The 23,777-nt window shown below is 29.9% G+C and overlaps 4 protein-coding genes and 2 pseudogenes across 13 annotated transcripts in view; 4 read left to right on the plus strand and 2 right to left on the minus strand.

Moving 5' to 3' along the window:
* Positions 1-5,078: 5,078 nt before the first annotated feature.
* LOC100742532 (probable glutamate--tRNA ligase, mitochondrial) lies at positions 5,079-10,352 on the minus strand. Of its 7 annotated transcripts, none has more exons than XM_033324764.1 (10): positions 10,270-10,352; positions 8,483-8,610; positions 8,115-8,349; positions 7,373-7,568; positions 7,081-7,295; positions 6,123-6,345; positions 5,854-6,014; positions 5,613-5,779; positions 5,350-5,507; positions 5,079-5,268 (listed from the first exon to the last, which is right to left on the minus strand). In XM_033324764.1, the coding sequence occupies exons 2-10, from the start codon at positions 8,580-8,582 to the stop codon at positions 5,188-5,190; spliced, it is 1,536 nt and encodes a 511-aa protein (XP_033180655.1). In that variant the 5' UTR covers positions 8,583-8,610; positions 10,270-10,352; the 3' UTR covers positions 5,079-5,187. The 7 variants fall into 7 exon arrangements, with proteins under 7 accessions (XP_033180655.1, XP_003484407.1, XP_012246437.1 ...); XM_003484359.4 differs by lacking the exon at positions 10,270-10,352 and adding an exon at positions 9,582-9,697; XM_012391014.3 differs by lacking the exon at positions 10,270-10,352 and adding an exon at positions 8,707-8,875.
* On the plus strand, positions 9,878-15,640 carry LOC100743606 (polycomb protein suz12-B). The gene is made up of 9 exons (XM_003484368.4): positions 9,878-10,105; positions 11,221-11,267; positions 11,775-11,958; positions 12,051-12,142; positions 12,239-12,431; positions 12,535-12,900; positions 12,993-13,324; positions 13,398-13,651; positions 13,725-15,640. The coding sequence occupies exons 1-9, from the start codon at positions 10,006-10,008 to the stop codon at positions 14,398-14,400; spliced, it is 2,244 nt and encodes a 747-aa protein (XP_003484416.1). The 5' UTR covers positions 9,878-10,005; the 3' UTR covers positions 14,401-15,640.
* A 315-nt stretch (positions 15,641-15,955) lies between these two features.
* The window catches only part of LOC100743722 (methyltransferase-like protein 22), a 9,435-nt gene continuing 1,613 nt past the window's right edge, over positions 15,956-23,777 (minus strand). The window contains exons 1-6 of one of the 4 annotated variants that reach the window (XM_033318446.1): positions 17,565-17,733; positions 17,252-17,406; positions 17,020-17,148; positions 16,756-16,941; positions 16,507-16,674; positions 15,956-16,436 (exon numbers count right to left, since the gene is read on the minus strand). In XM_033318446.1, the coding sequence (XP_033174337.1) occupies positions 16,150-16,436; positions 16,507-16,674; positions 16,756-16,941; positions 17,020-17,148; positions 17,252-17,324 (843 nt within the window). In that variant the 5' untranslated portion in view covers positions 17,325-17,406; positions 17,565-17,733 and the 3' untranslated portion in view covers positions 15,956-16,149. Of the gene's footprint in view, positions 16,437-16,506; positions 16,675-16,755; positions 16,942-17,019; positions 17,149-17,251; positions 17,407-17,544; positions 17,734-23,777 lie in introns of those variants that run through there. The other 3 variants (XM_012393817.3, XM_012393883.3, XM_012393942.3) reach the window with 3 other exon arrangements.
* LOC112212501 lies at positions 19,100-19,218 on the plus strand (annotated as a pseudogene).
* On the plus strand, positions 20,827-21,441 carry LOC100743841 (unconventional myosin-XVIIIa). Its single transcript, XM_012383603.1, has 2 exons — positions 20,827-20,997; positions 21,160-21,441. Exons 1-2 carry the CDS (start codon positions 20,827-20,829, stop codon positions 21,439-21,441), a joined length of 453 nt encoding a protein of 150 aa, XP_012239026.1.
* On the plus strand, positions 23,628-23,746 carry LOC112212497 (annotated as a pseudogene).

Below are 23,777 nucleotides of genomic sequence, written 5' to 3' on the forward strand. Positions count from 1 at the left end.
TTACAATATTCTTAGAATTGTTTATATTTGTATAAAATTAAAAAATTTTTCTATTGCGTAGCTTATAAAATATTTCATTTTTTAAATTCTTGAGTATTAAAAGATAAAAGGCAGTTCACAAATAATGACTGATGAGTATATGACACTGCTGGAAGTTATGTATTGAAAAAAATAAATAACAAACTACTGTATGTGCTATGTGTACATAAACTGTGAAAAATAATATAAAATTTATACAGTACTGTGAATCATAAATCTTACAACAATTACATGTTTATTTTTGCATTATGATTATACCAATTACAATTTAATAGTTTAAAACAATGTCTTTGTATTTATATTATGTACAGTTAAAATTATATGTGCTGTAAATTTTTATCTATTGATAAATTATATAATATTATATATAGTATATATACATACACATATGCATAATCAAACAAAATATTATACGTGTATACAAAAATAACACACTGTGTACATAAAGTGCTCTGCAATTTTTTTTATCACATTTAAATTTCTAACTAAATTAAAAGATATTTAAGAAAGCATCTTTAACATAATGCAACATGATTAAATGAAAGTGATATTTCATTTCTATGATCATATTATAACAGTCTTGAAATAAACAATGATTAGGATGATGATGATAATAGTGGTAATGACAAAGAAAAATGTATGTCACCTGCCAATGGCAATAAAAATATCATGTACAAATTTATTAAGAAACTGAGGAAACAAGTTTTTTAAATGTATCATAATTTCAATGTTGCTATGTTAAAACAAGGCTGCTGTAACAAAGAAATAAAAGAATTTGTTTAACACGCGATTGACAATTAAACCTTACAGATATATAAGATTCACTTAAATATTATATTTATTAAATAGGGATTAACTCGATTTGAAATAATTTCTTATACATAAGCTTGCGAAACTAATAATATTGTAGTTACTATTGATATTGATTGCCGCTATTACTATTACTAAAAATTTTAAATTTACAAAAGCAAAAAACAAACAATTGCTATCTTTCGGAATTGCTCCTAGCTGAATTGTTCAGACATTTAATATCTCCTTATTATATTATCTTTGGTCATATTCTTCATTCTTGTAAATAAGAGTAATGAAACTTCAAGTTATATTAATCAGGTATTAATTCCTGGTCTCGAATTTATTCATTTTATAATTCACGACAGATACACAATACATTGATATCCAATTCTCATCCATATTAAAGTAGAACCGTATTATGTATTTATGTGTGTGCGTGCCTGTTGAATGTCTTTTACACGCATGTATTTGTTTATATAATTTCAGCATTTATTATATTATTATATTCATATATTATTATATTCATATATCACACTACTATTAATTTTAGGAAATTTTCTTAATATCTTAATATCTTATCAGTGATAATACAAGAATACTAGTTTTATTTGTTTTAAAATCAAGATAAATATGTTAAACTTTAATCTATAAATGTTTTCAATCCATAAATCAAAGGTCTTAAAGATATTAAAAAAATATTTAAAAAAATTTTAATAATATATACTCTTACAAATCCAGGTATTAAATTTATTTTTTCAAATAGTAATTTTTTATTGACAATATGCAACATGAGTGAATACTTCAATATATTATACGATGAATGGAAAACAATTTCTTCAATAATTCTAATGTTATTTCTAACAATGTGGAGAAATGGAAATGTTACATGTTCCAATCCATTGACTCAATAAGTAAAAAGAAAACAGTTAAACTGTTTCTCAATATTATATAACCATCTTTTTAGAATATGAATATTAGAATAATGTTGTTAATGATGTAGATATGAAACTTTTTTAAAGTATATAATTTAATGTAATATTTTGTTTATTATGCTTTGCCCTTTCAAATATGCTCAATTTATACCACAAAACTACACTAATTCTTCCATATATATAAATTTGCATTCCAGCATAATAAATCTGCAAGGATAAAAGTGCCTATCTTAGATTTTCTAATCTCAAAATATATGAACAGCATAACTTAACTGGCATTATATTATAATTTTAAAATTGTCTTATGCATTCCAAATTTTCCATTTAATATTGTAAACACTGAATTATAAAAATAATTTGCATGTGATATTTGTTTAAGATTATAGTAAAAATTATAATTTGTATTTGGGTGATAATATTATGATAGTATTATATAATGTTAGATATTCAGTTGTAATTTTATACTTATACTTAATTTTATATTTATATGTATACCTAATATGTCACAAAATATTTAGTGAGAATAAATTATATAACAACTATTACGCACATATTACATGATAAAACATATTCAGAAGGTATGTACAATTTAAAGAAAAATAATTTAAAGGATACATAGATATAATTATATCATTTTAAAGTTTTATTTAATCAAGAAAATTCAATACAATGTAGAAACTTCCTACTGGTAGAACAGTTTTGTAGCATGAAGCTAAGGATCAAATCATGTTATGTTTGGATTAATTACTCTTTTAAATTTATTTACATTTACGTAAAGAAAAATTGTCCTCATCTTATACATTGTTTCGATAAACTAACAACTACTTTATTATTGATAACTATCATAAAATCAGTGGATATGTATTTTAGCAAACTTTCTTCATTTACAAAATTTTTCATATTTCTTTCAAATATATGCATTTTTGATCTATTTAGTTCATTCAAATTTTTTTGTTTTGTATTATTGATGTATATTTAAAAATATAAAATTAATTTGTTTTTCTATCAGAAAATGCAATAAGAAACATAAAATGTTTCGAAATATATTCTTATACATTATTATATGCAAAGCTGCATAAGAAACCTCAACCCTAGATAATAGTAATACATACATATAATAAAATCTCGTTTCTTGTTATTTTTCTGAAATTCTTTGAAATTTAGAAAGAGAGGTAAATTATATGATGTTCTATTGAAAATTGTAAAACAATTCCTTTCTAAGTCCGTTTATATATACTGAATGTTCTTTATACATTCTTCATTACACTATTATGTTAAGTAAATCCATAATTCAATGAATACATAAGACGTAGAAAATGTTTGAAAACTATAAAGAGTATTATACAACTATACAAAATTAGTCACAAATAAATTTCTTGAAATTATTATATTTATAAATATAATTAATTAGAATATATTTTTTTTAAATTCTCTACTTATGTATTTTGCAAACTACATTACATATTTTGCAAAATCCAAAGATATAAAAATCTACTATACTTCAAATAAGTTGATGTTACCTAGTATGATAGAAAAGGTCTATAATATTATATATCTAATAACTTACTTTTATCCTACATTTATAGAATTTTTAAAGTATGATAAATAATATTGTACAGTAGCATATATTGCTACTAGTAAAAAAGTTAATATAGTTTTAATATTAAAATAATCATTATGCAATTCACATAGATCAAAAACACAATGATATTCATATAATTTATGTTTATACTCTAAGACAAAAATATGTTTATCTCCATCTTTTCTTTGTATATGATATGACTTAATATATGTATGTCATTCAAATAATTTAAAAGAGAAGGTATATATGATAAACTATTTTAATTAATTATAATGAAATATACACATATCCAAATAAAGAAAATCTTCTTCAAAGATTGTTTCATTTCCCTTTTATCCTTTTGTTTCTGTTTAGATGTATTCAGATAAAAGTTTTTTTCTTAAGAAGATATATTTTATTCATCTAGTATTATATTATTGTAAACAGAAATATTAAATAAATGGATCAAATTATGATTGTCCTTTTCACAAATGCAATATAATTTATAGTTTCATTACACTTAGGATATTTTTCCTAATATAAGTATATTACAATTTATAACTTAAATATTTACTATATACATTTTAGTTTGAAAAAAATTCATTGGTACAAGTAAACAAAGGATAACAGTATATTTTATACATATGATATGAAAACATTGAAATGCACAGTTGATGCAGTAGATGCTTGTTTACTATATTTTATATGTATATATTTTTATAGAAACAAAATCAATCTATATCAAAATAATATTATTTAAGATTTAATTACATAATAAGAAGATATTAGAAAATATTTAAAATACAATTTGCTTATTTCATAAATTACTAAGCAAAGGCTGATATACGATAAAATATTATTATATTATTATTATTAATTCCATAAATTGATATCCTTATGATAGGTTTTATAGTTACAATAAATTGCGTAGTAATTTTGTCTATATAGATGTAAGTAATTTTATATTTAATAAATTTCTTATTGTCTGGGAATATTTCAACGCACATTGTGTATATAAATTCAATTATCATGGAAAAATATTAGCAAATATTTTTTCATTTTAAAAATATTGTAGTTTATATTTTTAAACTGTCATTATAAGTTTCAATATCTATTATAGTAAAAATCCTTTTATTTATATTACATGTTATATTTATGTTATATTTCAGAAAGCTTTCTGTAATTAGGAATATATTATAATTTAATTATAATTTCGATTGTATTAGAAAATTGAACATTTATTTAAAGATACAAAATCAATCCCAATTATCCCAGGGAATTGAAATGTAACAACTGTAAATAATAAAACTGTAAATAATTTCATCCGAAGTTCAAATTACATAACTTTTAAATTATATATTCAGGTTTCATTTGATTATCAGATAGGTTTCATATAATTTAGTCTTATAATACTATAAATCTCTTGAGTTTTAGAAAATCTTACATAAGATTACTAATATCAACATATTTAATGTATTATTTAAAAATAGATGTTCTTATTCAAAGAAAATATAATTATATAATATGACATTATATAAATTTCTTTTATTTCCATATATATGTTTCTGTATCTTAATATGCATTATATGCAAGTTATAGATAACATAAAAATAAAAATATTTATATGTTAAACAGCTAAAGAAATAGCTTTTTATGTGACCCATAACATACAAAATTAAATGATTTTAATATATTTAAAAACATATAAAATACAAACACAAACATAAATAACAAAATTGACTAGATATATAAAATTTGTATTCTATTCAAAATTATTTTTATTCTACGAATAATAAAAAGTATTAATTTCAAAATGTATTGTTAATTATAAATTTACAAATATATATGACCACATTTTTATTTTTAGGAAATATAGCGTTTTATTCTTAACACTGTAGAATCTTTCCCCAAAATTTCCATCATTTCAGAAACTGGTGGACCCTCCTAAAAATGTAAATACATATATTATATAAATCAGTATTAAATTTATAATGAAAAAATATAATTAGGATATTTTATGTTTACCTTTAAACCACTAAGTACAAAACGTAAAGCTTTCATCAATGTTGGATATGAAATTTCATGTTCATTAGCAAATTCTTTTAGGTATTTATTTATCCATTCTTTATTAAAATTTTGAATTTCAGTTTCAATCAATTTCATACTTATTATTTTAAGCGCATCTATAAAGAAAAACCGTTTTAAGTGTATAAAAAAAAAATAATGGATTCAATTATACTACACGAAACACTCAGTAATGTTTATATACAAAGTATAACAAATTATACCTAATTTACATCCCAACATAGTGTCATCAAATGATGTGGTTGGTATATGCCATAAAAAGGCCAACTTTGGAGATACTAGATCACTTAATTTTGATATTCTATGCTGTGCCCATTTTAATACAGAAATAATATGATTGTCGTCTAATTGTAAATTTCCATCAGTTTGTCTAAAAATATCATTGAATATGTTGTTAAGGCTCTAAATATAAATAAAAATTAGCACTAGACAAACCATACATACCTATTTGGGAATGCTTCTATGACTAACGTTTTTATTCTTTCAATTAAAAATGCATTATTTTTTTCATTTGCTAATAATTTTGCTATCTCTATCCTATTGAATTCTAATAGTTTTGGAGGTGAAAGTTTATTAGAACTTACTTTTATTTTAGAAATATTGAACTGAAATAATTAAAACAAACTAAAATAAATAATAGAAAAGCATGTGTAGTATGATTTATATTGAATACAAATATTTTGTATAAAAGATATAATATAAAACATAAATACTTGTTTGATTAATTCTTCATAACTATCAATGTAAAGAGCACCTCCTTTATTATCAAAACCACCACCAGCATGTGTAACATAGTTTAAAACTGCTAATGGAAAAATTCCCTCTTTTCTAAAGGATTCTATACTTATATCGCTTTGCCTTTTTGATAATTTTGATCCATCAAAGTTTAATACCAAGGGTAAATGTCCATATAAAGGTGGAGTCCAATTAAAAGCTCTGTAATAATTACAATTATTGGTGATAATCTACAATTAATGGATAATATCGTATAATAAATTATTTATATTTAAATGTTTAGTAAAGGATATGTAGTCATGTCATATTCATAAAATATGTATGAAATACATATAAATGTTATATAAACATAATTTTTTTTAATATTCTACATAAATACTAAAAAAAGTTTATCACAGGTAAATAAGATTTTCTTAGTACATGTAATTAATCTATTTAATCAAATAATTATTAATTATAATATCTAATATCTAAAGAATAAAGAAGATAGTTTAAATTATTATTCATAACTTATTATTAAATAATTACTAATTTGTTATATATATTTATTATTTAATTACTATATACTAATTATATATATTTAATAATTATTTAATAATAAATTTAAAATAATAATTTAAACTATTTTCTTTGTCCTCATATACTGAGATAACTGTTTATTATTTAGATATTGTACATGTAATAAATACTTGTATTCAAAAATATAACACATTCTAATATATTTTATTGTTCATCATACCATATTGCACAATACAAGTAATTAATAATAACCATAATTCTACAACAATACTGCATAAAATTTGAATCCTATATAAATATTCTACTTTTAAATTGAAAATATCTTATAATTATATATGAAATTAAAAAAATAATACTTTACAGGAACTAACAAATATTAAAATATTTACAAATTTTGTTATAAATTTTAGTACTTACTTGTACATCATTATATGTTTAGGTGTGGATACTTGCCACTCAATTCCTCTTAATACATGAGATATTTCCATAAGATGATCATCAACAACATTTGCAAAATGGTAAGTTGGATAACCATCTGTTTTGATAATAATGGGGTCTCCTTCCCTTTGTGCAATATCATGTTCTATTTTACCATATATTAAATCATCAAAGCTTTCTATTCCAGCAGATAACTACAAAAATATAGATAAATATATAAAAATATAATTAATCACAATATATGACATCATGTAATACCATTTTTCAATACCTTAAATCTAATACAAAAAGGGGATCCCTTATCAAGTTTTGCTTTTACTTCATCGTTGCTTATATGTCTACATCTATTATCATACTTAGGCACTTCTCCTCGTTTTATTGCTTCTCTTCGCAATAATTGCAATCTGTTTTCTGTGCAGAAACAGTAATATGCAGATTGATTATTTATAAGTTTAAGCACTTGGTCCCTGTAATTTAATGAATAATGGTATATTATTAGTTTTCTAGTATCTATAAGAATCTTTGTCTATTAAAATAACAAGTGAAATTTAACTTTATTTTATAAAAAATATAGGAAGTCATAGACAAATAATTTAAATTTAATTTATACTATATAATATAATATAATTTAAATAAGCAAAAAATACAACCATTATATGTATTAAAACTCTATATTTTTAGCCAAAATACTAATAAATAGAAATTAGTTATGTTACAATAATTATTTGAAATTAGGTGATAAAACAAAATATAATTATGTTTATTTGGATCTTGTTACATATATGCTTTAATGGACTTACTTGAAAAATGTTCACTAAGCTTTAAGTAAAGTATACTTTAAAGTATAAAGTAACATCATTATATCTAATAATTTTGTAGAAAATAATTCATAATATCACTTGGAAATATCTATATGAACACAACATTTATATTACATTTACATGTAACTACAATATGTAACTACAATATAGTATTTATTTGAATACTTATATAAATGAAAATTTTCAACGTACTTGTATATTTCAAGACGTTTTGATTGTATGTAAGGCCCGGCAGGTCCACCTCTTATTGGATCCTCATCAGGTATGATTCCAGACCATAGTAAATCACATTGGATTTTTTCTATTGCATCAGGTATACATCTAGATTGATCAGTATCTTCAATTCGTAAAATAAATGCACCATTATTAGCACGGGCAAATAAATAATTATATAATGCAGTTCGTAAACCTCCTACATGTAACGAACCTGTAATAATTTTTACACATATTAATATATTTTTTATACTGTATTAAGCAAGATAAATAAAAAAATATTCCATATGATGATTTAATATTCTATTATATTGAATTTTATAAAGGTGAATAATCATATCACATACCAGTTGGACTAGGTGCAAATCTAACTCTTACTTGTACTTTTTTAAAGAACCGTTTTTGCATAAACAGAACATTTGTAATACGGAATATGTTGTACTTCATCGTATTTCTTCACTGAATTATATTAAACCTATAATTTAAATTTCACTAAAGATCATTATACAAATTATACTGTTTCATACCATATTACAGAAGCATAAATTAAGATTATATAAAGCATACCAACATCAAGTTTTGTTTTAAGATTCACTCTTTATCTCCAATATTTTTCAAACAAACAAGAATAAACTATTAATATCATATAATTCATTTACACTTGCTTTGACTATTCACTAGGGGGTACACATGTTTAAAATGTGCTTTCATACAGGCATTTTTATCTCTAGTAAAATATTTTATGTTGACCAACCTTGTAAAGTTTTCCCAAAAAATATGAAAGTAATTTCTTTTAAAGTTTAGGATCACAACTATATAAAGAATTTATATAACTATAATTTATAATATTTACATACATACACTAATCAATAACGTTACAGGATTACAATATAAAATTAATTTATAACAAATTTTATTTGTATCAATTATTATTTGTATTTATTATTTATTTGTATCAATATTTATATTTTGATTTTCTACTCTATAATATTTAGCAACAGCATAGAAATGATTTATAAAATTTAGAAGAAATGGAAAGCATAATATATGATCTGCAATGCATGCGTTTTAATGCAATTATATAAATTCTGCTAACATACTCCTTTTATTATGATATCTGCTGTTATATAGAAGTTTAAAATTATAGTTACAGAATAACGTTTTCATTTTTTCTTTTTGTTAAAAAGAAATTACTTATAGTTTTAATATATATACATCTCTGATGGCTGGACAAAAGTATATATAGCGGCGTACAAAAGTATCTGATTAGATAGATTTTTCACTTTAGATTCCAAAAGCGGTATTATTTATAATATAATATAAAAATTCTTTAGAATTTTAACAAGTATTACATACCTATATAATAGTGTTCACGTATTATATCATGTTCTTTTACTTATCGTATTTTTATACCTAATAATACTTAAAATTCTTTTAGATATGTACCTTTCGAATGTAAAGTGAAGATATAGTATGACGTCATGATATTGTTTTTACGTTGTTGTAACGTTCTATATTTTTCTTTTTACTTTTATTTTACTTCTTTCATCTACAATCCAAATACACTACATATGTTTGCGGATATATATAAATCGAATATGATGTATGTTTTGATATGTTGTCAACTTTCATATCGAAAATCGAACATCTGATCTTACATTGCATTTTAAGGAAACAAATTATTTTTACATTTCGCGCGATATGTATTGGTAATGAGTGATTGGTTCGTTTAGTTATTAATAATGATATAAGGGTGCGCTTTAGTTGCAGGCTAAGCGCCGCAGATTTCGCGCGGGGCGGGTGTTGTCATTAGATTTTCACGTGACAAAAGTGAATTTCCGTAAGAAATTTGACAACGAATCGTATAAAAATGCCGCCGAAAAAGCGGGAAAAAGAAGTGGACGGGCAGAAAGGTCCTCGAATGGATCAAATTCAAGCAGACCATGAGCTATTTCTACAGGCCTTCGAAAGTAAGAACTTTCTGTTATCATTCCTTTTTCCTCTATTTTTCTGACTTCAAAATTAATTAATATCTCGATTTATAATAACTAAATGATCATTGATCATCACTTTTTCAATATTTATTACAAATATTCAAAATGATCGTACATAACCCCATTTGCTAAGAACGTACCGAGCGCCGAACCGCGCGTCGTTCCACTCCGTTCCCTCCTTTGCTTCAATTCGTGGACACCTGTCATTCTCTCACCATGTTCCTATTTAGTGTTTAATTTAAAAAGTTAAGCCAATTATATGTGGTGATTAAATAAATGAAGTATGTATTATTAGGTTTAAATTATTTTTCATCAATGCAACTTTTATTTTAATATTTTGATATTTTTTCTCAACTAATGGATATCTTAGTTTTGTAGCAAAATATCATGTACTTAATTTATTAACACTCATGTTTAATTCGACCACAACATGTTGTTGCTTTTATTTAAACATGTCAAAAAATATAAGGAAATTTTCTAAATAAATAAATACATTATTAAGATTAAATTATTTTTCAACATTGTGATTTTTATTTTAATATTTTTTCTCAATTAATATATATCTTAGTTTTGTAGCAAAATATCATGTATTTAAATTATTAACACTCATGTTTAATTCAATCACAACATATTAACTTTTATTTAAATATGTCAAAAAATTAAGAAAATTTTCTAGTAACTAATTTAGTGTAATAGAATTATTTTTGTTTTTTAAAGGTACTTATATTTTTTAATAATTTGAGACATAGTGCAGTTTTATTTTAGAGTAAAATGGGATCAGAGAGGTTTAACCTGCATAAAGCGTAACAAGTATGAAAGAATGCAGGCTTCTCATATGGAAACGAGAATAACCTAATCATCATTTCCCATTTTTCCTTAAAGAAGAATCATATACAATTTTTGATATGTATCTCTTTTAACTCCTGCAAGGATCATTTCACTTGTGACAAAAATGTTAACCTCTGAGCCATCTGGAGGAATTCAATTGAACTATATTCTTCTTTTATTTAATTTATTTGTATTTAAAAATGTTTAAATTATATATTCTTATTCTTGCTATTATATAATAATTTTATGTATCATTTTTTCAGAACCAACCCAGATCTATCGATTTCTACGCACAAGAAACCAAATTTCAGTGAGTAAAAGTAAAATAAATCTATCTATATTTTATATTTTATTTTAATTGTTAATTATCTGTAGTTTAATGTCTCCTCAAAGTGTTAACTGAATATTTTAATATTTATTTGTATTCAAAATGTCCAAAGTATTAGATGAGAGTGAAATGGTAAATACTTGTAGACAAGTAAATATGAATGAAAGTGTATTTGGTACAATTTTTTTGTACTAACAGTTTAGTGAATTTTTCTTAGGTTGTAATAAAATAAAACTTAAATTCTACAGTAGAGTGTTTGTGAACATTCCTGCAATATAATTAAAGTTAAAAAATATTTTGAAACTTTTTATATTTGTTTTTTATGATTGAGAACGGTAGGTATATAAATTTATTATCTTATAAAGCTACTTTATAGTTTATTTAAAATAAAATGAAATTAAACATTATATTTTATGCTCTGTATCATTTTGTTTATACAAACTAATAGAAATATGACAATGTAAAACATTTTGTGTAATTCTTTTTTAGCCAATATTTCTATATAGAAACTTAACTTACATGAGGCAACGTATGTCTAGAAGCCATAAATCACGTCGGGTGTTTAAAATTGACATGATATTGGAAAAATTAATGTCAAAAAATAATCAAGGAGAAAACCCAGGTGTTCGTGGATACATGACTCTTACTTTTCTAGGTTTTTATGATAAAAAAGGTAATTGTGAAATACGCTCTGGTACCTAAATGAGACACTTCAAAGATTTAGCATATTGAATTAAATTTTTCTTTATAATGGTAATGTTACAGTTGAAACGCCTCAAGATCCAGTAAAGGTAGAAACATTATTATTGAAAATATGTCACAAAAAAAGAAAAGATGTGAGTTCACCAATTATGCAGGCAAGTATGACTTTTCAATTACATAATTTGTTAGAATGGAATAAATAAGTAAGATTGATAATTGCTGTTAAATAAGCGAACATTTTTTAATTTTAGGTTTCTGTTGGCACAAGTGAAGTTCCAATCAATCCTTGTGAAAATCAACCACCTCCAAAGGCACCTACCATATCTATACCTAATGAATCTTTCAGTTTAAATAATGGTCATGTAGCGAAAACTTATATGCTTTTACTTAGAGTATATTGTACGTCCAATACTGGCTGCCTTATGCATAACTGTGATTTAGATGGTTAGTTAACAATACACGCACACACACATATACCATGAATTACTTTAGAGAGTATACTTTCATAATATTTGTTTTCCTTTTCTTTTTCTCTTTTTCTCGTTAGAACCAGCTCAAAAGCGTCGCAAATCTTCTACGGGTTCAATTAAAGCTGGAGGAGAAGAAATAAAGTTGTATGGTTCTGAACTCATAGTGTATGATAAACACAACCGATGTTTGTTGACTGATGGCGATTATGAACTAGGCTTACAAGAAGTACAAACCAATATTCGATCTAGCCCAAAGAAGCACAGCTCTTGGGAGTCTGTACCTGACATCAAGGAATGTGGTCCTTTTGAAGTATTCAGCAAAGGACCAACATTAAAGTTTAGGCTTAATTGGACGACTGAACCAAGTAACGGTTTAGTTGATAGACCAACTCCCATTCATTCAGTACCAAATGGTGATAATAAAGAAAATCGCTCAGGAAATAGTAAGTTTTCTATCTTTTTCTTTTTCCACAGAAGAAGAAATATGTATAAATAGGATAAAAAGAAGATAAAATGTTTCATAAAATAATTTCAGCTGGTCTAGAACGTTCTTCCACAAATAATAATAATAATAATAGTACCAATAATAACAACAATAATAATAGTAATAACAACAATAACAATAATCCAACACTGCCAACACCTAGTCCTCTAAATTCCTCAAGAATGACAACTAGTGAGAAAACGGACACTATCATGGGTACACAGCAAATAGTTTATCAGTTCCTGTATAATAATAATAGTCGCCAACAAACAGAAGCTTGTGAAGATTTACATTGCCCTTGGTGCTCATTAGACTGTGGAAAACTTTATTCTCTTTTAAAGCACTTAAAATTATGTCATTCGCGATTTACATTTACGTATGTGGTAAGTGTTTAAATATATGCATTACAAATCTGTGACATTAAAGTACTATAAAATAAATTTTTTATTTTAATAGCCAATTCCACAAGGTGCTCGCATAGATGTAGCAATAAACGAATGTTATGATGGCTCATATGCTGGTAGCCCTCATGAATTAATTACACAGCCATCTAGCATAGCATTTTCAAGAACAGGACCGACGAGACGTACAAGTGTAACAAATATTTTAGTATGTCGCCCAAAAAGAACTAAGCCAAGTCTTTCTGAATTTTTAGAGCTTGATGAAAATGAATATGAAAGCCAAAGACCTTATATTACAGGACATAATAGGTACAACAGTTAACTAAAATAAATGTCATTATTTATTACATATAAAATATGTTGCTCATGAAATTTCTTGTAGGTTGTATCATCATACTGTTACGTGTTTACCCATATATCCAAAAGAAATGGATATTGATTCGGAAGGAGAAAATGATCCAAAATGGTTACAAACAAAAACAATGATGATGATAGACGATTTTACAGACGTCAATGAAGGAGAAAAAGAACTTATGAAAATGTGGAATTTACATGTCATGAAATATGGCTATGTAGGAGACTGTCAAATACCACTGGCTTGCCAAATGTTTCTCGAAACTAAAGGGAAAGAATTGCTCATGAAAAATTTATATCGTAATTTTGTTTTACATATGTGTAGTTTGTTTGATTTTGGTCTAATTAGCCCTGTAGTTTTATATCAGACTATTCAAAAATTACAAGAAATTATGAAAGAAGGAGGCGAAGATAGTGATATTCGAAAAGTTTTACAAAAGTCCCATGAAGCTCAAGTTGAAAAATGGCTTAGTTCAGGTTGTCATGCATCTTTAGATGCTAATAAACAAAATAGTACAAGTACTAAAATAAATTTTAATAGCGATGGATCAAATTCTAATGCAAGACGGAAAACTTCTTTACCACTTAGTTCACCAAATTCACAATCTGTAAAAACGACAGCATCCATCCACAATAATGTTAGCAAATATGCTAATATGATGACTACATCATCAAACAAGACTGTAAATGGAAGTAGTTATTAATAACCGTTATACATACGTTAATCTGCTAATTGTACGTTTTTGTACAGTATTTGTTGCAAAGGATGTAATTGCGATTAGAATAATTGACATTATAGCTACTTGATAATCATTGCTCTAACTACTAGATCAATTTTCTATAAATTTGAAAGTTTTAAATGTAAAAGTGAAACAAAAGACAAACTTTCAGATAAATATAATGTGAATAATTCATATAGTTCTAATTGAAATTCTGGAAAACAATTAAATATGAAGAAAAAATTTATTTTGAATATACGTAACCGAGAACCTTGTTTCGTAAAAAAAGATATAATGTACCCGTTCTTTCTTGGTCTAGTCAATGATGCCTTTTATGTATCTAACTTTCTGAACTTTTTATTTGCTTAGTAATATGTGAAAATTATATTGCCTTATATACTTTTGATTTTTATAATTTGAAGAACATAATATTTTAATATCAAAACTGGAAAAGTGACAAATTAAAATTATTAAACAGAATGTTACATTTAAATATAACTATCATTTTGGAAATCAAGGTCACTGGATAAATCTTGTATATTCATGATCGGGAATGATAGACTATTCTTTTATATGATAAAATAGTTGTACCTCCTATGGAATGTTAATTTAAATCATAATCTTATAGATTAATATGGATAAATTTAATATCTGAAGATAATATGAAGTTGAAAAAACTAGCACATAATCTATTAAAAGATGGGACCTTGGTACAATTACTTCAGATATTTCTTGTAAACTGAGGCTGTAAATTATAAGTTTTACCCCAAAGTAAGGAATAAACTGTTATAAAAAAGTGCCTTTGTAAAGCGGGAGAATTTGAATATGAGAGTGACTGTCGCCAATATATGACTTTTGCATTGAGTATTTATACTCATTTTAATATGTTGAATGTTTGTATGTTTTTATTTAGCAAAGCTTTTGCCGATTGTCGTTCTTTCAGATAAATTTATGAATGAAATTTAGTACGTTACAATGAATTTATTCTCTGTGTAATATACACAACTTTACTGCCGATGATCGTTCGAAGAAGCATTTACATTCCCGTACGTAATACGTGACGTTTCTTTATAACGTAACTAGGTGAAATCTTGTTTAACTTTTTAACAAGTATTGATTTCTAGCAAATCTGTTTTCTTCGAACGACTTTGATCACTGTCCATTAATATTACTACTTATGCTAGGTTGTAAATAAAAAAATACAATAAATTTAGAAACATTATAATTTAAAGTGTCTGCTGCTTTTACTTGAAATTATTCAAATTTTTTGTTATTTTTATTTCTTTTTTATCATAGGATAATAACATATTATAAAATATATTTCAGTGGTAATTATAGTACTCCTACGGAGTAATCTTTCTTTCTAATTTTAGAATGTGAAATATGTACATATATACAGAAATACATGCATACATAGACAGCCATTAAAGATATTTAAGAAAAATACATTTTTTAATGAAATTATGATATATATACAAGTATATATATTTTTGTCACAATTAAAATGAAAACAACGATAAAAAGGTCTTACTTTCATTCATAACGTTATAATAAGTTGTATTAAAAGTTTTCAAAACTTCTCTGATATCCATATATAAATATTTTCTCTAAATTTATTTAAATTTAATGTACAATTATAATATCTATGAACACATTATATTACTTAATACTGTTTGATATTTCTCTTATGTTCATGAATTTGTTACTATACTATATGTTATATGTTCAATTATATTATTTACTTAACTTGTTTTTTATTTTTATGAGAACCATCTGTTCTAATCTATTATATTTGAAATATTGTGGAAAATCTATTTTAATATATTCAACATGCCAATTAAATTGCTTTACTTTAACAAGATCTAAGAATTCTTCATACATTGGAGCAGTAGTTTCCATATTGGCTGTAGTAAAAACATATCTTTTCTCCAAAGTAATATAAACAACTTTCTGTACATTTGAATTTAAAAGTTCTGTTAATGTTTGGACAAATCCTTTTGTTACGGTTTCATCATAAATTACTGTAAACATAAAAAATCATTGATCATATCTATGTTATTTTTATTGTAAAAATATAAATTTATAACTTACCATCAGCAGCTAGAATAATAGCTGGTTCATCTATTATTTTTTTGTAAAATGTAGGCCATTTTAAATTCAAGAAATCTAATCCTTTAATGTCAACTTTAGACTTAATATAAGCTTTATTTCTCATAAAATTTCTATGTATTAATTTCAATATCCCTTTTACATCAATGTCTAAAATGTAAGAAATACATTTACATTAAATATATGTGAACAATATTTAGTGTAATAGTATTATATTACAAACTTTATTACCTGTACAAATTACTTCTTTTGCTAGGAAACTAGCTACTATGCTAGTTAAGCCAACTCCAGCACCTAACTCTAGAACTACCTTATCCCTGAATAAATCAGGATTGGATAAAATATAATCAGCTAGTAATAATGCACCTCGCCATACTTGCAATCCAACATATTGTAATTCTGTAGATATATGGTGTTCTAAAAATATTAATATATAATTTATTACATTAAATAATGTTTTCTGATATCTGGTTAATTCTATATATAAATTTATACCTATTAATAATTTTCCTTCTTGTTGCCTATCTATATTTATATCATCATCATTATCACGAGTTAAGCCATTAAGACATTCTGGTTTAATCATATAAGATGGATACTTAAAAATAAAGCTGGATATTACATCTATAAACATATCTTATGATTATATATCTTCTTACGGTCATATAAAAATTAATAGTACGTATTAAATATGACATTACAGAAGTTAAGAAAGTAATAAACTTACTGTCATTTTTACATTTTATATAAGAATTTTTATTTTCTGTAAATATTTCTGATGTTACTGTATACAATGTCATCTTTGTTAATAAAAATCCACTAATATGTAAAAATGATTTTAATTGTCTGTTTTAGATCACCGCATATGTATCTCTAATATTTCTAAGTCAAAGAAATAATGTCAATATAAATGATCTCTAAATATTATACTTGTTAATAAAAAATAATAAAGCTTGATTTACGTATAATTGATATACATTTCTATCTAAAAAATAATTAAATATTACTAAATATAATTACTTTTCAGTATACCTGTTTACCTGAAATGTTATGCTTTTATGATGAAGTTTACATAATACAATATTTCACAATGAATACATAGTTAAACTGTGACTTATTGTTTTAGACAGTTATATTATATTTGCGCTTATGTAATGTGTTATTGCATATAAATATAATTTCTGAAATATTTTACCGTTTTATATTGTAATATCGTAAAGTAATTTGAATTAGAGGTCGGTTGAAATTAGAAAAGCTGTGTATGTCGTCTTTCTGTAGTTCGTGTACATTTAAGAGCGCCTATGTGACTAAAGTCACCTAGTTCTTACAGTGATGTGAGAAAAACAATAAACAACGTTAGAGCAGAAGGACGGTTTCGTGTTTTAAGGGGGATGACCGAGAGGTCAGAGTATGCAAGTCGAAAAGTGTGTGTGTTGCGAGAGTCAGAGTTGATCGAGACATCGAAGAGTAGAGTTGAGAGAGTTGATCGAGACGTCGAAGAGTAGAGTTGAGAGAATTGATCGAATTGTCAGTGTTGTAGAGTTGTTAGAGTTGCTAGTGAGAGAGAGAGAGAGAGAGAGAGAGAGAGTGTGTTAAATTCGTTGTGACGAGAGTTACCAAATAACTCCACGATACTAATAATTTCCACGATACAAGTGGGGGCTCGTCCGGGATTCGAACCTGGATCGGGAAGGTTAGCAACTAACTACGCTAACCATAGCGCTACCGTCGTCGTTTTTGCAGATAATTCATAGGTTTCGCCAGATGGCAGTGTCCGTTGATACAGAGTTGTAGGCTCGAGGGCCTACATTACAAGGTTTAGATACCCGCATGTGGGTGACGTTGATGCTTTCTGGAAAACCGAGAACGGGATCACGTTACCGCGGGGGCCTGGATTCCAAATATGAGCCGCCCCGACTGTCGTTTAAGGTCTATAAGGCCATTTAGAGTTGCTAGTGAGAGAGAGAGAGTGTAGAGTTGTTAGAGTTGCTAGTGAGAGAGAGAGAGAGAGAGAGAGAGAGAGTGTGTTAAATTCGTTGTGACGAGAGTTACCAAATAACTCCACGATACTAATAATTTCCACGATACAAGTGGGGGCTCGTCCGGGATTCGAACCTGGATCGGGAAGGTTAGCAACTAACTACGCTAACCATAGCGCTACCGTCGTCGTTTTTGCAGATAATTCATAGGTTTCGCCAGATGGCAGTGTCCGTTGATACAGAGTTGTAGGCTCGAGGGCCTACATTACAAGGTTTAGATACCCGCATGTGGGTGACGTTGATGCTTTCTGGAAAACCGAGAACGGGATCACGTTACCGCGGGGGCCTGGATTCCAAATATGAGCCGCCCCGACTGTCGTTTAAGGTCTATAAGGCCATGGTAGAGGGGGGATGTGGTATGCTAGCCGACCAAGTGCTTAAATCAAAGCGTAGGTCATTAATCACGCCCAATTATATATGGCGCAATGTAGGAAATTTCGCTGGCAAGACCGTCCGGAAACTTTCCACTCCAATCTACCACAAAGCGTTGGGTAGGCTGTATTAAGAGTTGACGACAAAATAGATCCTCTTTCAATGCCAACGCCCTGGCCACGCTGAGTGCACTCGTTCCCGTCAGATCACGAAAGTTAAGTAGCGCCGGGCACGGATAGTACTTGGATGGGTGATCGCCTGGGAACTCCGTGTGGCGTTGGTTTTTTTTTTATTTTTCCAATATTTTTTTACTTTTCTTGACAATCTATTTTTAATAATCTACAATCGAAGCATCGAGAAAGAGAAATATTTTAGTATTACGCGACCATTATCATGCATATTGTATCATTCTCATTTTGGCACACACCTATGTTTCTTTAAATATTCTATTTTTTGACCATGGAAAACAAATCGCGTGGGCGAGGCCCCGTTGCGACGCTCACACCGGTTCTTGGGCCTCTCCTCGATCGCAGCCGGGACGGTCATCGTGGAGGTTTGGAGAGTCCGACACTACCAGGCCGCTTTCCCCAGAAGCGGCCTGGCGTCCGTGCGGATTTCCTCCATGTAAATATAAAAAAAAAAGATTCTCTTTCGATGTCTGAAGCGGCCAGCGCCGTGCCCCAGCGCACATCACCCGGTCTACCGTATATTAAAACACGACCAGGCTGGAAAAAGGAGGATGTTATAGAACGTGAGTTGGGGTACCTTTCTGACGTATGGAGGCGAGTCGATGATGGGGAATTTGTACTTTCTCTTAATTGATAGTGTTGCATTTGCTAGAAGTCACATTGGAAAGCCTGGTGAAAATAAGGTGAGACCCGTTTGGGCCATCCCGTTAAGTATCATACTACAAGAAGCTAGATTCGCCGCCCCATTAACCAAACAGTTCATTGAACAGAAATGTTGCAGGAATACCGCTTATGGATGATGAAGGGTGGAATGATGTGGCTTAATAGCCAGCTAGATCAATTAAACTGCAGGTATGGGCAGACTAAAATATTGATAACCGACTTTTGATGCAAAGGTACCTGCGTGGTTAATACGTGACGTTTTCAGTGTGGTAATGGAGAAGTTCAATTTAACCGATAGAGACCGGATATGCTTTAGGAAGTGCATAAACTATTTTATAAATACTCCGGTCCAAAACTCTGATGGTAGACGCTTTAAGGAGGATCATGGAATTCTGTCCGGATCAATGTTTATCAATATTATTAGATGTCTCATTAACATGGTGGTAACGTGGTATACCTTAGAGGTCGTCATGGGGGAGTACCCAGTTATGGACGTGTTTTTTGGAGATGATGGTATAGCATGCTTCCGCGGATCAGTGTTAATGGACTTGGACAAGTACGCGGAGGTCGTACAGCACTTCTTTAGTATGGTGATTAATTCGAAGAAAACATGTTGGACTTCCAACCCCACGAATGTGCACTTCCTGGGATATTTCAACTATTACGGAACACCGTATAAGAATGTTGAGGAGTTAATTGCTGCGATGTTATTTCCGCAGCACCTCGTCGACGAATGGGAATACTGTATAAGTAGGTCATTGGGTTGCCTACTTGTGTCAGCTGGTACTAATATGGACGTTTTTATGGCGTGTCAGGCTGTGTATAAGAAAACCTGCTTAGCCGGGGCTGACGTAGAAAAGGGGATAGATTTAATAAAGGAGAGTCCCTGGAGCCTAAGACATCTAGTAACTATGGGGGTAAAAGATCTGGTCCTATCGGAGAATTTCTTCCACGACATAACGCTAAGCGTTTCTTTCCCCAATTGTTCAAAATTCACCAAAGGAGTGCAACTATGGTGTAAATGATATAAATACCCAGTAATGGATGCCCGTACCTATGTGGAAGGCCTAAAAAAGGCGCTGAAGAATGAATTTGGGAATATAGTAAGTGCCCAGCAACATGAGGATGATCTTGAGCAACTGGTTGGACTTAAGAAGCAATTGGAGAAGAAGTTAGCTGATGCTTACGAAGAGGTCGAGGAACAACGTCAGGTTGTTGAACAATGGAAACGACGCTTGCAAAAACCGAATGGCGAGATGCACGACTTGAGATTACTGTTGGAAGAACAGACAGCTAGGAATAATCTTCTGGAAAAGAAACAGCGCAAATTCGATTCAGAAACTCAGAATTTAATGAATGATCTATGACACGAGAAAGCGCAACGTAAAAGATTAGCTAGAGAAAAAGAAATCGCGATCGCGATCGCGGAGAAGTTTACCATAGAACAGAACCTTAGTAACGCAAGATTGGAAATCGAATTGAAGGAAGAAAGATTGCGGACATTGGACCAAGAGCTTGAGGAATTAACATTTGGTGGCAAAACGGAGGAGGACGCAGCACAACTGAAGAAAGCGAAGCATGAGCTGGAGAAAAGAGTAAAGGATCAGGAAGAAGAGTTGGACGACTTAGTTGGCCAGGTGCAGTTGCTCGAATAAGCGAAATTAAGGCTCAAGATGAACATCGAGCAACAATGCAAGGAAATACGCAAAGAGATGCAACAGAGGGACGAGGAGTTAGAAGACGTACGTGGTAACGCTCTGAAAAAGGTGAAAGTTCTAGAGTCGCAGTTGGAGAACGAGTTGGAGAATGAGACGCAGGCTTCGTTGCAGGAAGCACTACGGCAACGTTCCGAAGCAGAAGATCGTGTTAATGTAGCTAGTCGTGAACGAACTGAGCTACTGTCGCAATTGGAAGAAAATAAAGAAGAGTTGGCAGGAGTTTTGAAGAAGTATCGGGCAGCTGTGCAGCAAATGTCGGAGGAACGGAGAATAGTGGCAAGACACGTGGTGATTGGCAAAGTGGACCACGAGATGGTGTCCTCGTCGGATTCTTGCGGCTAGCAGGAGGACTTAGCGAACATCATGAGGAGGAAGAATCTGGCTAAACAACAGCAACAGGATGTTGTTGATGATATTTGCGAATTTACTGAGAAGGATAGCGTTGCGGGTGTGAGGGTTGTTTCAAGTTTTCGGATAAACTCGAAGAGAGTCAATGCAAGGCGAACGAAAAGACAAGGGCAGTCGCACGTGCGGAATTCCTCCAATAATATCGATACGAAGATTCGATATACAGAGGATGTGGATGACGAGGACGACGATGGGATTGTCGAGGACACGATGAACGTGAAGACCTTCGAAAAAGAAGAGATCATAGTCTCGGAAGATGGTAAGTTGTTAACGTCTTCCATGTACGAATCGAGCCTACGAAAATGTCACGATGCTGCCACGACGACCAAAGCCCCTGACAAGAGTGAAATGGGTAAACAAACAACGGAGAGGAAGATAGAGGAAGAGCGAAAGAGGAGCAGTAGCATCGAGGACGAACAGGCCGCGGTGTTCCAAGAGGAACGAGATCAGTTGCGTACAGACGCAAAGAGACGGATCGAAGAGATCCAAGCCCGAGACAAGTGGACGTATAACAAGAGACGCAAGAAGGCGACAGCATACAGGACGGGAGATCTAGTGGCAATCGAGAGGACGCAGGGCGGTCCCCGACTAAAGCTGCATCCGAAGTTCCTTAACTAAAAGTAAAGGTCCTGCGAAATGACCGATACGTAGTGCAGCGAGAGCAGCACGATCACGGCAGCCGATCACATGAAGTGGTGGAATGTTAACGATAGTGATGTAAGTGCGAGCAGCGATGATGAGCACATCTGAGGGCAGATGTGATTGTCAGGAAAGGCCGAATGTAATATCGTAAAGTAATTTGAATTAGAGGTCGGTTGAAATTAGAAAAACTGTGTATGTCGTCTTTCTGTAGTTCGTGTACATTTAAGAGCGCCTATGTGACTAAAGTCACCTAGTTCTTACAGTGATGTGAGAAAAACAATAAACAACGTTAGAGCAGAAGGACGGTTTCGTGTTTTAAGGGGGATGACCGAGAGGTCAGAGTATGCAAGTCGAAAAGTGTGTGTGTTGCGAGAGTCAGAGTTGATCGAGACATCGAAGAGTAGAGTTGAGAGAGTTGATCGAGACGTCGAAGAGTAGAGTTGAGAGAATTGATCGAATTGTCAGTGTTGTAGAGTTGTTAGAGTTGCTAGTGAGAGAGAGAGAGAGAGAGAGAGAGAGAGTGTGTTAAATTCGTTGTGACGAGAGTTACCAAATAACTCCACGATACTAATAATTTCCACGATACAAGTGGGGGCTCGTCCGGGATTCGAACCTGGATCGGGAAGGTTAGCAACTAACTACGCTAACCATAGCGCTACCGTCGTCGTTTTTGCAGATAATTCATAGGTTTCGCCAGATGGCAGTGTCCGTTGATACAGAGTTGTAGGCTCGAGGGCCTACATTACAAGGTTTAGATACCCGCATGTGGGTGACGTTGATGCTTTCTGGAAAACCGAGAACGGGATCACGTTACCGCGGGGGCCTGGATTCCAAATATGAGCCGCCCCGACTGTCGTTTAAGGTCTATAAGGCCATGGTAGAGGGGGGATGTGGTATGCTAGCCGACCAAGTGCTTAAATCAAAGCGTAGGTCATTAATCACGCCCAATTATATATGGCGCAATGTAGGAAATTTCGCTGGCAAGACCGTCCGGAAACTTTCCACTCCAATCTACCACAAAGCGTTGGGTAGGCTGTATTAAGAGTTGACGACAAAATAGATCCTCTTTCAATGCCAACGCCCTGGCCACGCTGAGTGCACTCGTTCCCGTCAGATCACGAAAGTTAAGTAGCGCCGGGCACGGATAGTACTTGGATGGGTGATCGCCTGGGAACTCCGTGTGGCGTTGGCGAAGCGCGCTGGGCCCGCCGCGCCCCCGTGAG

The sequence above is a fragment of the Bombus impatiens genome, unplaced genomic scaffold (assembly GCF_000188095.3).
Source record: "Bombus impatiens unplaced genomic scaffold, BIMP_2.2 scf_0008, whole genome shotgun sequence".
Taxonomy (NCBI): Eukaryota; Metazoa; Arthropoda; class Insecta; order Hymenoptera; family Apidae; genus Bombus; species Bombus impatiens.

Bases quoted from the DNA above. Each gene is read 5' to 3' on its own strand.
- LOC100743606 (XM_003484368.4), top strand. From the start codon at position 10,006: ATGCCGCCGAAAAAGCGGGAAAAAGAAGTGGACGGGCAGAAAGGTCCT. The intron at 10,106-11,220 runs GTAAGAACTTTC...TCATTTTTTCAG, and splicing joins ATTTCTACAGGCCTTCGAAA to AACCAACCCAGATCTATCGA. The intron at 11,268-11,774 runs GTGAGTAAAAGT...ATTCTTTTTTAG, and splicing joins GCACAAGAAACCAAATTTCA to CCAATATTTCTATATAGAAA.
- LOC100742532 (XM_033324764.1), bottom strand. From the start codon at position 8,582: ATGAAGTACAACATATTCCGTATTACAAATGTTCTGTTTATGCAAAAA. The intron at 7,569-8,114 runs GTACGTTGAAAA...ATTAAATTACAG, and splicing joins AAACGTCTTGAAATATACAA to GGACCAAGTGCTTAAACTTA. The intron at 5,780-5,853 runs GTATGTATGGTT...TGATATTTTTAG, and splicing joins ATAGAAGCATTCCCAAATAG to ACAAACTGATGGAAATTTAC.
- LOC100743841 (XM_012383603.1), top strand. From the start codon at position 20,827: ATGGATGCCCGTACCTATGTGGAAGGCCTAAAAAAGGCGCTGAAGAAT. The intron at 20,998-21,159 runs GTTGTTGAACAA...CTATGACACGAG, and splicing joins AGGTCGAGGAACAACGTCAG to AAAGCGCAACGTAAAAGATT.